At 46.1% G+C, this 17,958-nt stretch overlaps 1 protein-coding gene across 13 annotated transcripts in view; it reads left to right on the forward strand.

The window, feature by feature from the left end:
- The window catches only part of DGKI (diacylglycerol kinase iota), a 439,065-nt gene that overhangs the window by 170,213 nt on the left and 250,894 nt on the right, over positions 1-17,958 (forward strand). For all 13 annotated transcript variants that reach the window (XM_063928993.1, XM_063928994.1, XM_063928996.1 and 10 more), the window contains exons 2-5: positions 7,824-7,932; positions 9,204-9,299; positions 16,204-16,278; positions 16,995-17,051. In XM_063928993.1, coding sequence (XP_063785063.1) covers positions 7,824-7,932; positions 9,204-9,299; positions 16,204-16,278; positions 16,995-17,051 — 337 coding nt within the window. The remainder of the gene's footprint in view (positions 1-7,823; positions 7,933-9,203; positions 9,300-16,203; positions 16,279-16,994; positions 17,052-17,958) is intronic.

Below are 17,958 nucleotides of genomic sequence, written 5' to 3' on the forward strand. Positions count from 1 at the left end.
TGAAAAGAGACACTGCAGCCGCACACTGCATTGTCCACACATTGAATCGCATTTACATATCTCACCCTGCAGAATGAACATTTGCATTAGGATATATTATGAGGGCACGCAGCCTGGCCCTAGAAAGGAATGCTCCAAGAGGCCCAACTACCAGAAGGGAAGACATTCCCCAACGCTGGTTGCCATCTTGGAGCAGAGAGCTGCTACACGTGTAAGTGGGTGCTTTAAGTAAGAAAAGTTGCAGAAAATCACAAAAGTTCCAAAAGTCTAATGAAAGGCTGTTGAAGGGCATTTATGAAAGAATTTGAGTATTCTAAAAATCTTAGAGTATTAATTTCACCTTTCATGGCCTGGAGAAATGTATTTCATGAGGAACTATATGAGGCTTTCAAAAATTTGAAAGCCTCAAAATCGTTCTTGAAGTTTGTGCCAATGCTACTTTTGGGATGCAGTGAACCTACTTTTATTATGGGGTATATGTAATAACCTGCAAAGAGCAGACATCGTCAGTGAAAACTGCCACCAGGTGCCACCAGCTATATAGCCTTAGACTGCTACCTTTAGCCAAGATTAACCAGGCATATTTAACAAGTACTGCCACAAATTATGTTTTAGGCCAGGCCTTATGTCATTTCCTCCTGCAATCCCATTGGCTGTGCCAGTATTTTTAGAGCGCTAATAATTCTAAAGACAAACTCATGTTGGATTTGCCCTTTAAATTATTGCTACTTTAACAATACGGGCTAATGTGCTGTTGCAGCGTCCGTGCCTGCATCTCGCAGGCTATGACCCAAGGCTCTGAGAGTCTGGTGTCAGCCTGTTCTGTGCATTGCTGTCTGCCATATTTGGGTTGGCGTGACTTGGCCCCGCTCAGATTATGCTATAGGCATAATGATGTAAAGGTCAGAGATGGAGTGACAGAAGATACAGGGATTCCTCAGTATTGATGTCAAAGAATGTGTGGATATACACTTAGGGCCTAAATAGCACATCTACGATCAGCCACACAAACATGCGGGGGGATGCCCAGCACAGGGCTAGCCCACTGGCAGGGATCTACTCATCACTGTAAGGGTCGCAGCGGCCGCAAGACCCCCTTAGTGCGATGTCAAAGATTACGTTATTCTCTTTTGTTGTTGTTTATTGCAGCCTCTCTTGGATCACAACAACATTTGGAAGTCTGTCTCTTAGCCGTCATCCCCTGTTCTCCGCAGGATACTTTTCTTAAACTTTGGATCATAGTGCATACAGCTAGACACACACTGGCTCTGGGAATTCGGCGCTTAGGCCAAAGGGTTGGATAGCGCCAAGGCAAATCCTAGGAGCCAGCGATTGCTGACAGAGCCTCGTGGTGGTCTTCTAATCGCCTTCTGTTTTGGAAATGCACATAGCTGGAGGTACAGAGAGAAGAGAAGGACGGTGTAACGGGGGTCATGTTAACATTTTGTACAGCTGAGAACTCGTGAGTGTGGGAAATGTATCAAGCCTTGACGACAAAGTGGAGCAGTTGCCCAGAGAAACCATCAGCTTCTAACTGTCATTTATCTAGCACAGTCTTCGAAATGACAGAAGATGATGGATTGCTTTTGGCATCTTAACCACTTTATCTCTCTCCAAGGCTTGATACATCTCAGCGTTCAGGACAGCTGGGGCTGGGGGCAGTGAGGGGTTACCCCAGGGTGGGCCGCTATTGCTCATAAATGCTTTTAAGTACACAGTGGGCGCACTGCGCAATGCTGCCAGCTATATAATTATTTAAATCCATGCCATGCTGCTGCCGCCGCTGGCCCTTGTGGACCCTCACTACGTTGGTGCCCGGGCCGGGTGTCCCCTTTGACCCCCCTTTCGCCGGGCCTGACAGTACCCCTCCTATATGCCTTACAGTGCCACCTCCAATTTGCTACACCGTTCCCTTCTGTATGGTATGCAGAAAAGTGCCCTTGAGTACTCACCTCCTGTGGTCGGCTCCTGTATGAATGCTTCCAGCTCTGCACAGTGCGTACTGTACAGTGCAGAGCGGCTCCTGGGTTCTCCTCATCAGCGCCACGTGAAGCTGATAAGGGGAACCGGGAGCCACTCTTCACTATGGGGGTAATTCCAAGTTGATCGCAGCAGGAAATTTTTTAGCAGTTGGGCAAAACCATGTGCACTGCAGGGGAGGCAGATTTAACATGTGCAGAGAGAGTTAGATTTGGGTGTGGTGTGTTCAATCTGCAATCTAATTTGCAGTGTAAAAATAAAGCAGCCAGTATTTACCCTGCACAAAAACAAAATAACCCACCCAAATCTAACTCTCTCTGCACATGTTATATCTGCCTCCCCTGCAGTGCACATGGTTTTGCCCAACTGCTAAAATATTTCCTGCTGCGATCAACTTGGAATTACCCCCCATATGCAGCACTGACTGTGCATGCAGAACACAGAGCCGTGGCAGCCCCAGGTGCATCGGTTCTATGCAATGACCCTGTGTGGGGCACCTCTGTGTGTGTGGGGACCCCACATGTCCTATAAGCGAAATTTGTATGCCAATAAGATGCAAAATTCAGGTTAAAGGTAGTCATTACCCATGGCGGATTGTCTTAGTCATAGCAGGCATCTCTTACCATATGGCCCAAAAAGGGTATGTGTATGGAAGCTCTGTAAAGAGGGTTATAGGACAATCTAGTATCGGACAAGGTAGATCCTCAGTGTGTAGTAGGGCGCCTTCCGTACTGCAGTCCCTCCGGTAGATATTGGATGAATTGGGAAGAACGCCCATAGCCTGTATACAGTACTATATTTCTCTTTAATACACGTTCAGATCCAGCTTATAGCCACATTGTCCCAGGACCCAGATTTGAATAGTTTCTGCTTCACATTGTCGGACATGCACCATATAACTGTGACTGGGCCTAATTCAGACCCGGTCGCAGTTGTGCAAAATCGAACAGCGGCCAATTATCGAACAACTGCGCATACGTACGGACCGTAATGCGGAGGCGCATCGCCAAACTGAGGAAAAAAATCCTGCGTCTTTTTTTATCGCCAGGCGAACACAGGCTGATTGACAGGAAGCGTATGTTTGGGGGTGGTAACTGGCCGTTTTTTGGGAGTATCAGTAAAAACGCAGGCGTGCCCAAGGTGTGTGACGTCCGCTTCGGCCCCGATCAGCCTTATTCTATCGCAGTGTAGGAGTAGGTCCTGTGCGAACGGATTTACAGCTGACCGGTGTTTGCAAAAGTTTTCGCACGGTGGACGCAGACTTGCACGGAGCAGATTTTCACTCTGTCCAGGTAGCGACTATCTGATCGCAAACCTCTGCAAATTCGCAGAGGTGCGATCAGGTCTGAATTTGGCCCTTTGATTGGGTCGTTGTTGGGCAACCCACTTGTTTTGGGTCCGTCCAGTTACTTGACAGTGGTGGTCATTCCGAGTTGATCGCTCGCTAGCAGTTTTTAGCAGCCGTGCAAACGCTATGCCGCCGCCCACTGGGAGTGTATTTTAGCTTAGCAGAAGTGCGAACGAAAGGATCGCAGAGCGGCTACAAAAAAAAATTGTGCTGTTTCAGAGTAGCTTCAAACCTACTCAGCGCTTGCGATCACTTCAGACCATTCAGTTCCTGATTTGACGTCACAAACACGCCCTGCGTTCGCCCAGCCACACCTGCGTTTTTCCGAACACTCCCTGAATACGGTCAGTTGACACCCAGAAACGCCCTCTTCCTGTCAATCACTCTGCGGCTGCCAGTGCGAGTGAAAAGCATCGCTAGACCCTGTGTAAAACTACATCGTTCGTTGTAAAAGTACGCAGCATACGCATGCGTAGAAGTGCCGTTTTTTTGCATCATCGCTGCACAGCGAACGAATGCAGCTAGCGAACAACTCGGAATGACCACCAGTGTCTCAAGAGGCCACCTTATGAAACTGGCGAAGCTATTTTCCAAAATATTCCTGTCAGCATACAACATAGCGGAAAACAAAGGCTCCAAACATATGATTCCTCTCTAATTGATTAAAATCCTGTACGGCAGGATAAGAAAAACCTTGCTTTCCAGCTGTAAGACCCAGTATCTCTGACTAACCAGAAGCTGGCGTTGACTATTGGGACATGTTGGTCCACTGCAGCTGGCAAATGTGAGATAAAAAATCTGGCCCTCTCTGGGTCCTGTTTTCTGTGCTGTGGGGACGCTGATTTTCCTCAGTACATGGGTTTGACACAGAAGATATCTGCAGTATTAAGCACCCTCAGTTCGTGTGCCTAAATATTAGTTTAACAGACCCGTTAGCACGGTGTATCCCAAACTCAGTCCTCATGGCACCCTAACACTCCAGACATCAGGAATATCCCAGTTTCAGCATAGGTGGGTGAATGAAATGTCTGAGGTAATAATTAAGCCACCTGTGCTCATACAAGGATATCCTTAGTACCTGGCCTGTCAGCGGCCTATTAGGACCGTTTTTTGGAGACACAGCCTTAGCACTGTAAATAACGCACTTACAAGCTACCACAGCCTCGTTTACCAGTCTTACCAGTCCTTCCCTACTAAGGGACCAGGTAGAACTAAATCGTATTATGATGTAATGTCTTTTTAGTAGGTCTTGTTGTTTTGTATTTTATTCATTTGTTTGCGTTTTTTGTTTGTTACCGTTGCCTAAAGATGCCCACACACGCCGCTCTTCTTGCTTGGTGACACACGTAGGTGGCCAAGCCATGTGAAAATCAGGCCTACGAACCAAATGGCGGCATAATTTTAGCCGCCACTGTAGCTTGTCCATGTGGTTGGGCGATAGCACTCTAATGCCTGGTTGCGGACACCCTCTGACCAAATCGCCCGCCGTGCCTGATAATGATCCACCCTAATATCGGAGGTTGCGCCCTGTTTGGCCCACGCACTGCAACATGTTTGTCGTCTGCATTTTTTAAACAATTCACCCTTACCTCCTTATTCCAACGATCTGTCTCCCTTTTTTTTTTTGTTTCCATGCTATCTTCCTGTCACCGTCGTCACAATATGATGTATTCTAGTTTGTTTCATTTGTGCGTCTGAGACTCTCTCTTTTTTTTTTTTTTTGTCTCTCGTTCTTTTTATCCCCACTAACGTTTTCGGTTGGTTGGGCCCATCTGTCTGCTTTCTCCTGACAGCGGTCCCACTGGAGAAAACCTGGATACTGCCATGACTCACTGAGGTTATTACTAGTTCATCTGCTGGAGGCAGCCCTGGAAACTATATTTATATGTGTCCTTGATTTGGGGGATGAATTCCCAGCTCTCACAGATAGCGGATAAGATTTATGACCACGGGGCTAATCTATCTCAGTGGCCCTGAAATTTAGCCGCCCAGTCTAATATCAGGGGGTCCTACCAGTCTCGGCCGCCACTGACTGAGAATGATGGCAGGCTATATTTAGTCACCGTCAGGATGTCTGATAGGGAAAGGTGTTTGGGTCAAGTTGTCAATTTGAAGGGAAAATTCACACATTTATTTTTTCGTGGCATTAAACTGATTTTCAAATTTATTATTAGGCTTTTTCAGATTGCATGCCTCAGGGGCGAGTTGACAAGGAGAAGATTCATCACCACAGATGATAGTAGCTTCTGATTAATTCGGTGCTGCTTATTCAACATAATAAAAGGTTAATGCTGTTCCTCACCTCTATGGGGAAAATTCAAGTGCTGTGCACGTCGGTAGCCACTAGATGGCGTCTGACGGAGTAATTCAAGTGTTGCTCACTTCGGCCTTGCACAGTCGCCGGTACTGACATTACTGTTATGTTGTTCCGTTATTTTGACGTGCTGGTAACTAGTCTATATAATAATCAATTAAAGTTGTCTCTACTTGAGAGTTAGAGACGTCAGATATATGTCCTATGGATTTGAATATATGTAGTAATTTGGCCGCTAACCTCCCCCAGCCATCCTTACCTTATCCTTTACAATAAAAATTTGACAGGCTTCCACAAAAACTGTTCATTTTTTACTTTTGTTTTGACAATGTCGCTGCCAGGGCCAGATTATCAGTGAGGTGTATAGGACTACAGCTCCAGGTCTCCTCACAAATATAGGCCCATCATCATTACAACACAATGCTGAGCAGTCCCCAGCTGTCCCCACGGATGGCCATAAATCACAAGTATTAAAATTGTGGGGCCCATTTATCAAAAGAGTTTTAGCTAAAACTCGTGGTGTATGATAAATGGTGCTCCAGCCAATCAACTCCTGTCATGTGTTTGAAAACTGACAGTTAGGAGCTGATTGGCTGAAGCATCATTTATCATATGTAGCGAGTTTTAAATAGCTAAAACGCGTTGATAAATGGGCCCCTGTGTTTCTATTTTCCTCAAAAATGGTGCAATTTTCAACATTTACATATTTAGGGAGACGTTGGTGCAGATTGTGTAGGGCACAAGTGGCACAAGTCGCCCCGTTTCACTCTGAGAAGTCGACATTTATGATTTGACCACACGGGGTGTTTCATTAAAGATTGAAAATATTCTGGGCACACTGGTGTCGCCTGTTTGACAGCGGCTATAAACAAGGATTTTGATGTATGATAAAATGGATTTTCAGCTTAATCAACGGGCACTAAATTAGAAATGAATCAGGGACATACCAACAATAGCTAAACCCGACATAGGAAGCGTTTAGGACAGATGACCCTACATTTGTAATCCCCCCTCCCCTCCCCTTTGGAACCAGCTGCTGTTTCTGTGAATCTTTTGGTGTGTCCGATTAGAAAACAAATCCTTCATGGAAACTTAATGGATTCCATTTTTTTTTCTCTGTCTAGATAAAATTGCTTTCTAGGCAGCTGCCTGGAAATTGAAGTCTGATGAATTGTATATTTAGGTTCTATAATGAGAACATTCTGTCAGTATCCATGTGTGTGACCAGGGTAGGATCAGGTGTACAAAAAAAAAGCAGAAGCACCAGCCACACAATGACGTATTAAGATGCATTCTATGATTATTAGAACACTCTCTCCTAAATTTGCTGGAGCTGTCTAATTTAAATTAATGCACACCTGTCATCTACACACGGAGCAGGCGGCCATTTTGTTTGCTAACCAAGTATTAATAGAGAGGGCAGATTATCATTTCACTACAAACCAGTGACATTACTGAGGTAGCCATGTTGTGCGCTAAACTAATATTTATGAGAAGACATATGTTCGCTATTAGTGACATCATTGAGGCAGCCATTTTGTTGGTGTTCAACCAGAACTTATGAGAAGGCAGCCTAGCAATTCACTACACACCAGTGACATCACTAAGGCAGTCATGTGGTGCGCTGAACCTGTAATTACATAAAGGCAGCCAATCAATTCAGTTCGAGCCAGTGACATCACTGAGGTAGCTATTTTTTATGCTGAAAATATTCATGAGAAGGCAGCCTATCAATTTACTAAGAACCAGTGATGTCACTGAGGAAGCCATTTTATGTTCTGAATCAATATGCATGTGAAGGCAGCCTATTAATTCGCTAGAAAGCAGTGACATCACTGAGGCAGCCATGTTGTGTGTTGAACCAGTATTCACAAGAGGGAAGCCTATCAAATCACTAAGAACCAGTGACATCACTGAGGCAGCCATTTTGTGTGTGCTGAATCAGTATGCATGAGAAGGCAGACTATCAATTTACTACGAACCAGTGACATCACTGAGGTGAATTTCACTGGAAATTAAATTAGTGAGCCTCTCATATATAAGTTACCTAGTCAGTGTTATGTGCAACAAATTGTATATTCCAGTGTTACTAATCCTTGTATATTTGTCTTTTTAGTCCTTGCTTTTGGATTTGTTAGTCATTTTATTGCTGACCTATTGCTTTTTTCTGTTATACCGTAGGAAAGCCATTTCCCGCTCTGGACTTCAACACCTGGCTACTGTGCACTGCCCAAGCCTATCCATCTCAAATGGACCCCTGAAAGAGCCTCGCACCAGCCTCGACTGGACTGTACGGTCTTCTTGTTTTTTGGGGGGTCTGACACACTAATGTAAACCTTCAACATGTACTGTAAATTCTCTTCCCCCCATATTATATTGCATTATTACAGGTAAAGGGACCCATTTATTAATGAGTTTTAACTATTTGATAAATGGTGCTCCAGCCAATCAGCTACCAACTGTCATGTGTTTGATTTATTCACCTCATTGGAGGCAACCATTTTGTGACATGAAGCTGTATTTCTGAGAATGCGGCTTATATGATTCACTGTGAATCTGGGATACATTTAGGGGTATATTTATTATTTACTAAACAACGGCTTTGACCTGCTGGATTTAAAAAGGCAATTAAAATAATTGCAAAACAGGCCTTGCATTGGATTTAGCATTTAGGGGTCTATTCATAAAGCAATGAAAAGAGTGGAGAAGTGAGCCAGTGGAGAAGTTGCCCATGGCGACCAATCAGCTGCTCCGTACAATTGTATAGTATGCAAATTATAAATGTTACTTCAATGCTGATTGGTTGGTATGGGCAACTTCTCCACTGGCTCATTTCTCCACACTTTCCACTGCTTCATGAATAGACCCCTTATTATTATTGCCCTTTTACAGTAAACACAGCAGTCAGAGCTGTTGTTTAGTACATATACCCCTTATGCTTACATGTAAAATAGTGTGAGATTTGCAAAGTGCTGCGATTTCGGGGACTTATCACTAAGATTTAAAGCTGCATTTTTTGCAATGCAAAACCAACATGGAAATCTCACTAATTTGCAAATCTCACACTTTATGTTCAGGCACCATCTGTATTTAAATGCAGTCAATCAATTTGCTAGGAATCAGGGCTTGTCTTACCTATCCTAAGCGATATCACTGGCTTTTAAATGAGGTGGTAGCCTCCAGGCTTACAAATATCTCTTTAGCACATACAATTGCTGCATCCTGTAGGTGGGGTGTAGTATGGTATGCCGGCGGCCGGACTCCCGGCGACCAGCATACCGGCGCCGGAAACCTGACCGCCGGCATACCGACAGCGTGGCGAGCGCAAATGAGCCCCTTGCGGGCTCGCTGCGCTCGCCACGCTGCGGGCACGGTGGTGCGCAAGTATATAGAGTGTCCAAGTATATAGAGTGTATATACTTTGGATATATGGAGGAAATGTTTGTAAATTTCTTTGCCTTGTTAGAATAAATACCATTAATGTTAAATGTTGCATATATTCCTCTGTGCGCCAGTGGGCAGAAATAAATGGTGATAACTGTTGTGCTGTTTGCCGTGCAGGAGAACGCAGTGAACGGCGAGCACCTTTGGCAGGAGACCAATGTATCGGGAGACCTGTGTTATCTGGGAGAGGAGAACTGTCAAGTCAAATTTTCAGTGAGTACAATCGTGTGGCAGTTAAATAATTAAAATAGCGTTTATGCTGCATTATAGAACGACCAATCAGATATTACGTTTCATAGGTCTTCTGCCAGTTGAACAGTGACATAAATTGGTTGCAATGGAGAACATAACGGGGGTAATTCCAAGTTGATTGCAGCAGGATTTTTAATAGCAATTGGGCAAAACCATGTGCACTGCAGGGGAGGCAGATATAACATGTGCAGAAAGAGTTAGATTTGGGTGGGTTATTTTATTTCTGTGCAGGGTAAATACGGGTGGTATTCATGTGACCGCCGGTCAGCTGACCGACAGTCACATGACCTCCTCCACCAGCCCGACGGGTCACTGTCCCGATGTCGGCATGCCGACCAACAGGGACTATTTCCACTCGTGGGTGTCCACGACACCCATAGAGTGGGAATAGAACCCGTGGCGACCGCAGGTCGCCACCGAGCCCGCAAGGGGCTTGCTGCACTTGCCCCTCCCTGCCGGGATCCCTGCGTCGGTATGCTGCCGGGATCCCGGCGTCGGTAAGCTGACCGGCGGTCAGGAGACCGCCGGTCAGCCCTAGTACACCCGGTAAATACTGGCTGCTTTATTTTTACGCTGCAAATTAGATTGCAGATTGAACTCACCCCACCCAAATCTAACTCTCTCTGCACATGTTATATCTGCCTCCCCTGCAGTGCACATGGTTTTGCCCAATTGCTATAAAAAATCCTGCTGCGATCAACTTGGAATTACCCCCAACGTGTATTTACCTACGACAGCCCACTAGAGAACCATTGCTAGAAACTGTCCTCGATTTCCAAGAGCAGGGACCCCTCTCTCGGCCCAGTGCCCCACATTCACCCCCCTCCCTCTGCAGCCATGGTGTCCCTAATTCTTCCACCATTATTATTCTTTATCAGTTAATATGTATTGAAGAAGAGAATTCATAGAAAAGAAATATAGTGGGGAGTTGGTGCATGAGATCTACCTAAATAGGACCGCCAAAAACGATTGAAGGAAACCTTGCTTGTGTATTTCCAATATTTGTCCCAAAATACTTTATCCCTAGTGTAACCTCGTCTCCGTTCTCTGGAAGTTTGTGCTCCTCTAGCTCTGCTCATCCCTTGCAGTAAGCTTATAAACTGACTAGCCCCCCAATACCGAACGGCAGATTTTTAGGCAGTTGCCATGGCAGTGTGGGTTGCCATGGAGAATAATTAGTGTGTATGATTTTGGCCCTCTCCCCCTGCGGAGGGGACCTGCCGTATTGTGTGATATGTCTGCGGATGGAGGACGTTCCCCACGTCGGTTTCATCCGTGGTCCCCGGAGACATCAATTAACAAGGGAGCGACTGGATTTATTTCCTTGTGTTTGAAGAAGTAATTTCATTTATTAGGTTATAAAAAAAATGAAGAAGGGTAATACACATTGTAATAACCTTTATTTTTAATGAAAGTTTCGAAACAATACATTTCATTTTCTGTTGAAAAGCTGAAAAGAAAAAAAAAAAAATTCCACCAAATGGTCACTCAAGTGTAAATAAAACGTATTGCCATGGCAACAGCTTATTAAGGGTTATCTAGTCTAGTTTCATTTGTTTAAGATAACTGTGACTGTGCCCATGGGATTTTTATGACTCTGTAGGGCAGAGGTTCTCAAACTCGGTCCTCAGGACCCCACACAGTGCATGTTTTGCAGGTAACCCAGCAGGTGCACAGGTGTATTAATTACTCACTGACACATTTTAAAAGGTCCACAGGTGGAGCTAATTATTTCACTTGCGATTCTGTGAGGAGATCTGCAAAACATGCACTGTGTGTGCCCCCGAGGACCGAGTTTGAGAACCTCTGCTGTAGGGCATTGAAAGCTTCCATAGTGTTAAACAGGATTATATTGTCACCAGTGAGCCTTATTCAGAGGCAGGGTGAGATGCATGGATCACACAGCCGAGACCTGGGCCGCAGTGGGGCGTGAGGTCGCAAGAAGTGGGTGTGTGTCCCATCATGGTGAGAGTACAGTCACAGTTAAAGTACACTAAGGGCGTGATGTGTGCGTGAATTTGCAGTTTGAGATTAACATGACTGACAAAGAGTCTCAAACTCAGCCTCTTCCTCCCTCCCCTGAGATTCGTGTGCTCTGACACTGGTGCAATGGTAATGTTAATAATGACTGCAACATTGATAATGATGACTGCGTCTGATTGGTCACAAATGTGCATAACACCCATTTATTCAAATACAGGAAAACGGCAGGAAAAGTGCAGGAACGCTGCCATTTGATGTTTAGGCTGGCTGTGTCCATCCACATGCTGGCTGTGTGTGCAGTATAGTGACAGTATACAGGAGCACGCTGCCGAATGCTGCGCTGTATCCATCCAGAGACTGGCTGTGTGTTCAGTATAGTGACTGTATATAGGAGCACGCTGCCGAATGCTGCGGTGTGTCCATCCATAGACTGGCTGTGTGTGCAGTATAGTGACTGTATATAGGAGCACACTGCCGAATACTGCGCTGTGCCCATCCACATGCTGGCTGTGTGTGTCGGATAGTGACTGTATACAGGAGCACGCTGCCGAATGCTGCGCTGTGTCCATCCAGAGACGGGCTGTGTGTGCAGTACAGTGACTGTATATAGGAGCACGCTGCCGAATGCTGCGGTGTGTCCATCCAGAGACTGGCTATGTGTGCAGTATAGTGACTGTATATAGGAGCACACTGCCGAATGCTGCGCTGTATCCATCCAGAGACTGGCTGTGTGTTCAGTACAATGACTGTATATAGGAGCACGCTGCCGAATGCTGCGGTGTGTCCATCCATAGACTGGCTGTGTGTGCAGTATAGTGACTGTATATAGGAGCACACTGCCGAATACTGCGCTGTGCCCATCCACATGCTGGCTGTGTGTTCAGTATAGTGACTGTATACAGGAGCACGCTGCCGAATGCTGCGGTGTGTCCATCCATAGACTGGCTGTGTGTGCAGTATAGTGACTGTATATAGGAGCACACTGCCGAATACTGCGCTGTGCCCATCCACATGCTGGCTGTGTGTGTCGGATAGTGACTGTATACAGGAGCACGCTGCCGAATGCTGCGCTGTGTCCATCCAGAGACGGGCTGTGTGTGCAGTACAGTGACTGTATATAAGAGCACGCTGCCGAATGCTGCGCTGTATCCATCCAGAGACTGGCTGTGTGTTCAGTACAATGACTGTATATAGGAGCACGCTGCCGAATGCTGCGGTGTGTCCATCCAGAGACTGGCTATGTGTGCAGTATAGTGACTGTATATAGGAGCACACTGCCGAATGCTGCGCTGTATCCATCCAGAGACTGGCTGTGTGTTCAGTATAGTGACTGTATATAGGAGCACGCTGCCGAATGCTGCGGTGTGTCCATCCATAGACTGGCTGTGTGTGCAGTATAGTGACTGTATATAGGAGCACACTGCCGAATACTGCGCTGTGCCCATCCACATGCTGGCTGTGTGTGTCGGATAGTGACTGTATACAGGAGCACGCTGCCGAATTCTGCGCTGTGTCCATCCAGAGACGGGCTGTGTGTGCAGTACAGTGACTGTATATAGGAGCACGCTGCCGAATGCTGCGCTGTATCCATCCAGAGACTGGCTGTGTGTTCAGTACAATGACTGTATATAGGAGCACGCTGCCGAATGCTGCGGTGTGTCCATCCAGAGACTGGCTATGTGTGCAGTATAGTGACTGTATATAGGAGCACACTGCCGAATGCTGCGCTGTATCCATCCAGAGACTGGCTGTGTGTTCAGTATAGTGACTGTATATAGGAGCACGCTGCCGAATGCTGCGGTGTGTCCATCCATAGACTGGCTGTGTGTGCAGTATAGTGACTGTATATAGGAGCACACTGCCGAATACTGCGCTGTGCCCATCCACATGCTGGCTGTGTGTGTCGGATAGTGACTGTATACAGGAGCACGCTGCCGAATTCTGCGCTGTGTCCATCCAGAGACGGGCTGTGTGTGCAGTACAGTGACTGTATATAGGAGCACGCTGCCAAATGCTGCGCTGTATCCATCCAGAGACTGGCTGTGTGTTCAGTACAATGACTGTATATAGGAGCACGCTGCCGAATGCTGCGGTGTGTCCATCCAGAGACTGGCTATGTGTGCAGTATAGTGACTGTATATAGGAGCACACTGCCGAATGCTGCGCTGTATCCATCCAGAGACTGGCTGTGTGTTCAGTATAGTGACTGTATATAGGAGCACGCTGCCGAATGCTGCGGTGTGTCCATCCATAGACGGGCTGTGTGTTCAGTATAGTGACTGTATACAGGAGCACGCTGCCGAATGCTGCGGTGTGTCCATCCATAGACTGGCTGTGTGTGCAGTGTAGTGACTGTATATAGGAGCACACTGCCGAATACTGCGCTGTGCCCATCCACATGCTGGCTGTGTGTGTCGGATAGTGACTGTATACAGGAGCACGCTGCCGAATGCTGCGCTGTGTCCATCCAGAGACGGGCTGTGTGTGCAGTACAGTGACTGTATATAGGAGCACGCTGCCGAATGCTGCGCTGTATCCATCCAGAGACTGGCTATGTGTGCAGTACAGTGACTGTATATAGGAGCACGCTGCCGAATGCTGCCGTGTGTCCATCCAGAGACTGGCTATGTGTGCAGTATAGTGACTGTATATAGGGGCACGCTGCTGAATGCTGCGCTGTGCCTATCCAGAGACTGGCTATGTGTGCAGTATAGTGACTGTATATAGGGGCACGCTGCTGAATGCTGCGCTGTGCCTATCCAGAGACTGGCTATGTGTGCAGTATAGTGACTGTATATAGGGGCACGCTGCTGAATGCTGCGCTGTGCCTATCCAGAGACTGGCTGTGTGTGCAGTGTAGTGACTGTATGTAGGGGCACGCTGCCCTATACTTGGCTGTGCTGTGTCCAGAGACTCCAGACTCACAAGTGGCTGTGCTCTGTATAGTGACTGTGTATAGGGGCACGCTGCTGTACGCTGCGCTGTACTCTGCTGTCAATTGTACTGTTTGGTGCGCTTTACCCTAGTGCGCTTTGTTCACATGCATCTATAAGCCCTGTGATCTACGCAGTTTGAACCAAGCTGCAAGCTAAAAAACTGAAAAATAAAAAACTATACCTATTGTTTAAATCTGAGATGGGGAACCTTCGGTCCTCCAGCTGTTGTTGAACTACACATACCAGCATGCCTTGCTACAGTTTTGCTATTTGGCCATGCTAAAACTGTTGCAGGGCATGCTGGGATGTATAGTTCAACAACAGCTGGAGGACCAAAGGTTCCCCATCCCTGGTTTAAATTGTATGGTGCACTTTACCCCAGTACGCTGTGGCAACGTTTCATAGATGTACTATAAACTGCCGCGTGTTTGTGCTGCTGCTCTGTCGCTGAAGGGCCCTACACACTGGCAGATAACACTGCACGATATGAACGTTGTCGTTCATTAATGAACAAGAACTAGTTCATATCGTGCAGTGTGTAGGCACCAACGATTAACGATGCACGGCTTCGCACTCGTTAATCGTTGGTGCCCCGTCGCTTATGCATGCAGACCAATATGGACAATCTCGTCCATGTTAGCATGCACTGCTATGGAGCCGGGTGACGGGGGTAGTGAAGAAACTTCACTCCTCCCGTCACCTCCCCCCGCCGCGGGGTCGCCCGTCGGCCGTATCCACCTTCGGGCAGCTCGGCAGCGGATCGCCGAATGTATAGGGCCCATTAGTAACCAGTAGTGGAAATTACTATAAATTTATGTTATTGAGGTTAATAATACTCTAGGAACAAAGTAAGGCCCAGATTATGTGATTATGTGATTTTAGCTTTTTCTGTCAATATTTGAAACAAAAATCCAATCCAAAACCGGACGACGAATCAGAGCTAAATCTAAATTCAAGGGCAACAGGCACTGCTCAAGATATGCAGATGCCAGTGACTCAGGAAAGGTCGCAGACATGCAATTTAAAAAAAATATATATAGCAAATTGGGATTGCACCTGTGGCTGAAACTAAATAAGGCCCAGTGTTACAGAAGATGCAGACCACCCTCTCCCATTTCATTCAGCTTTATAACACCTGCTGCTCAGCTTCCTATTCTTCGCTGCTGGTGGCATCATGGGGGTTTCCGAGTTGATCGCACGTAGCAACTTTTTCTGCCCGTCCCATCAACTAGACGCCGCCTATGGGGGAGTGTTTTTTGCATAGCAAGGCTGCGATCGCTTGTGCAGCCCTGCTATGCAAAAAAAGTTTTGTGTAAAACAAGACCAGGGTATGAGTTACTTACCCTGTGCGATCAATCCAGCGCTGCAGGTCCCGGAATTGACGTCAGACATCCGCTCTCCAAACGCCTCGACACGCTTGCGTTCGGAGATCTTCACGCCCACAAAACAGTGAGTTGACGCCCCGGAACGCCTTTCTCCTGTCAATCTTCTTGCAGTCGCCGCTGCGACCACTTTCTTCGCTAGTGGCGTCGCTGCGCTGGGCAACGACGCGCCTGCACAATGCGGGCGCAGCGCATGCGCAGTTCCAACCCGATCGCACGGCTGCGACGAATCGCAGCATGCGATCAGGTCGGAATGACCCCCATATGCAAATGAGAAAGGGAGACCGACTAATCAGCTATTATAGCGGTCCTTACCACTGCATAGTAGTGTAAGGTCATCAGTGACAGAGTGTGATTTATTTAATCCAATTAGACGTGTCCTACATTAAATACACAATGTGGGGCGACCGTTGCACTTTCAGAATTTAAATATGTCACTGCACCTGCATTATTTGTTTGTTCTTCATAAGCAATCAGAGAAGGTTTAAAACTCCACCCACTTGTCCGTTACGCAGTATATTGCAGGACGTGATAACTTCTGTCGTACATTTCTTCTTTGGCCAGAAATCTGCCGTGCGGAGAAAGTGCGCAGCCTGCAAGATCGTGGTACACATAGCCTGCATGGATCAGCTAGAGAAGGTAGGATGTCGCCACCTACAGACCACAGCATATAAAGATTTTTTCTTTTGTCAGAATTATGCAGTTTAAAAAAAAAATAATTTTACCTCATTTATTGTTGGACCAATAAAGTTATGTAGAACAGAGACGTGGTTTCTACTCAAAGAAAAAAAGACTCTGAATTTTTGCATACAGATGTGTCCTACATCCTTGCTGCAGTCACGTTAAACAGCCCTTCTGGTCGTACTTATTTGTGAGCACGTTTACTAACGCCGGCCGTCTTTTTGTCTTCTTGCGCTTTGTGCTGTATGATTAAGACGCACAAGCAGCTTCTGCTGATTAGCATGATATGCGGCATGCCTATATTCTGTGTGGGGCTGTGGCTGTATCTGCATACAAAATGCTACGTTACAGTGTGTTCCTGGAAAACACTGTAACATACCATTTCCTATGCAGATACAGTCACAGTTGCACACAGAATATAGGCATGTTGCATATTATTTTAATCAGCAGAGTCTGCTTGTGCATCTTATTCACATAGCAATGCGAATAAGATGCAATTTCGGCATAAAAAAGACGCCTGGCGTTAGCAGAGTTCCCCCCGGAAACTGCCGCCTCACTTAATCCTGGCTTCTCGCGGTACATGGCGTATTGAGGCTAGATGTTTGAGGACACATCTGTAGCTGTTTAATTGACTTTAATCAGACAACCTATTTTTTTTTTTTTTCTGGATTCAGATTAATTTTAGATGCAAGCCAACTTTTCGTGATGGGACGTCCCGGACGCCAAGGGAGGTAGGTGTGTGTGTGTGAGACAGCCGCGGAACTCAACTCAGATTCCGTGCAAGAACTTCATGTAACTCCGGAGATCCCTGAGAGGGACACATATGTAAATCAAAGCAGAATTCTCTGAGGCCTAGCTATCATTTTACTATTAGCGGGAGGAATTATGCAAAAAAAACCCAGAAAAACACCCAAAATCTAAATGTTAACAAATTAGGAAACGTACGCAAACACAGGGAGAACATAAAAACTCTACACACATATGGGGCCTCAGTCGGAATCAAACTCATGGCTCAAGCACTGAGAGGCAGCAGTGATAACCACTGTGCTACCTAGTTTATAGCAATTGGTCTAGGTTCTTGGTACAACGATAACCTGCATGAATAGAGAAGGCCTCTTCGCCCAAATTGCTCCGCAGAAGGCTTAGCTAGGTTTAATCATCGAATCCTTTATATACCTTTAGATAAAATTCGGCCAGAAATAACCTCGACTTAATTCCTTTTCAAATTCAGTCTTTCTCACTGCCATCGTTTAATGTGCCTTTGTGCTTTTACAGTTTTTTATTTATTATTATTGGCATTGACATAATCTGTGGGAAGCAGCCATTTTGTGTGAACTGTAATCTTAAAAGTGTATGCTATTACTTTCATAGTACTTGATTTATATAATGCCCCTATGCGCCGGGGCAAAACAAATAGCAGTTATTTTACCACCATCGTGGATTTTCTCTTTCACATGTTTTCTCAGTGCTGTGAAAATGTGGTTGTTCCAGGGATGAACTAAAATATGGCTGTATCACCGTTTCCATAACACCAGAAAGAGGTTCCTCATGTGAGGTCCACATCTACCACCAATTACCCCATCAACTATGCCATCTAATAACAAAATATAGATACTCATAGAAAAATGTACTGAAAAT

This window comes from Pseudophryne corroboree, chromosome 6, assembly GCF_028390025.1.
Source record: "Pseudophryne corroboree isolate aPseCor3 chromosome 6, aPseCor3.hap2, whole genome shotgun sequence".
NCBI classification, from domain to species: Eukaryota; Metazoa; Chordata; class Amphibia; order Anura; family Myobatrachidae; genus Pseudophryne; species Pseudophryne corroboree.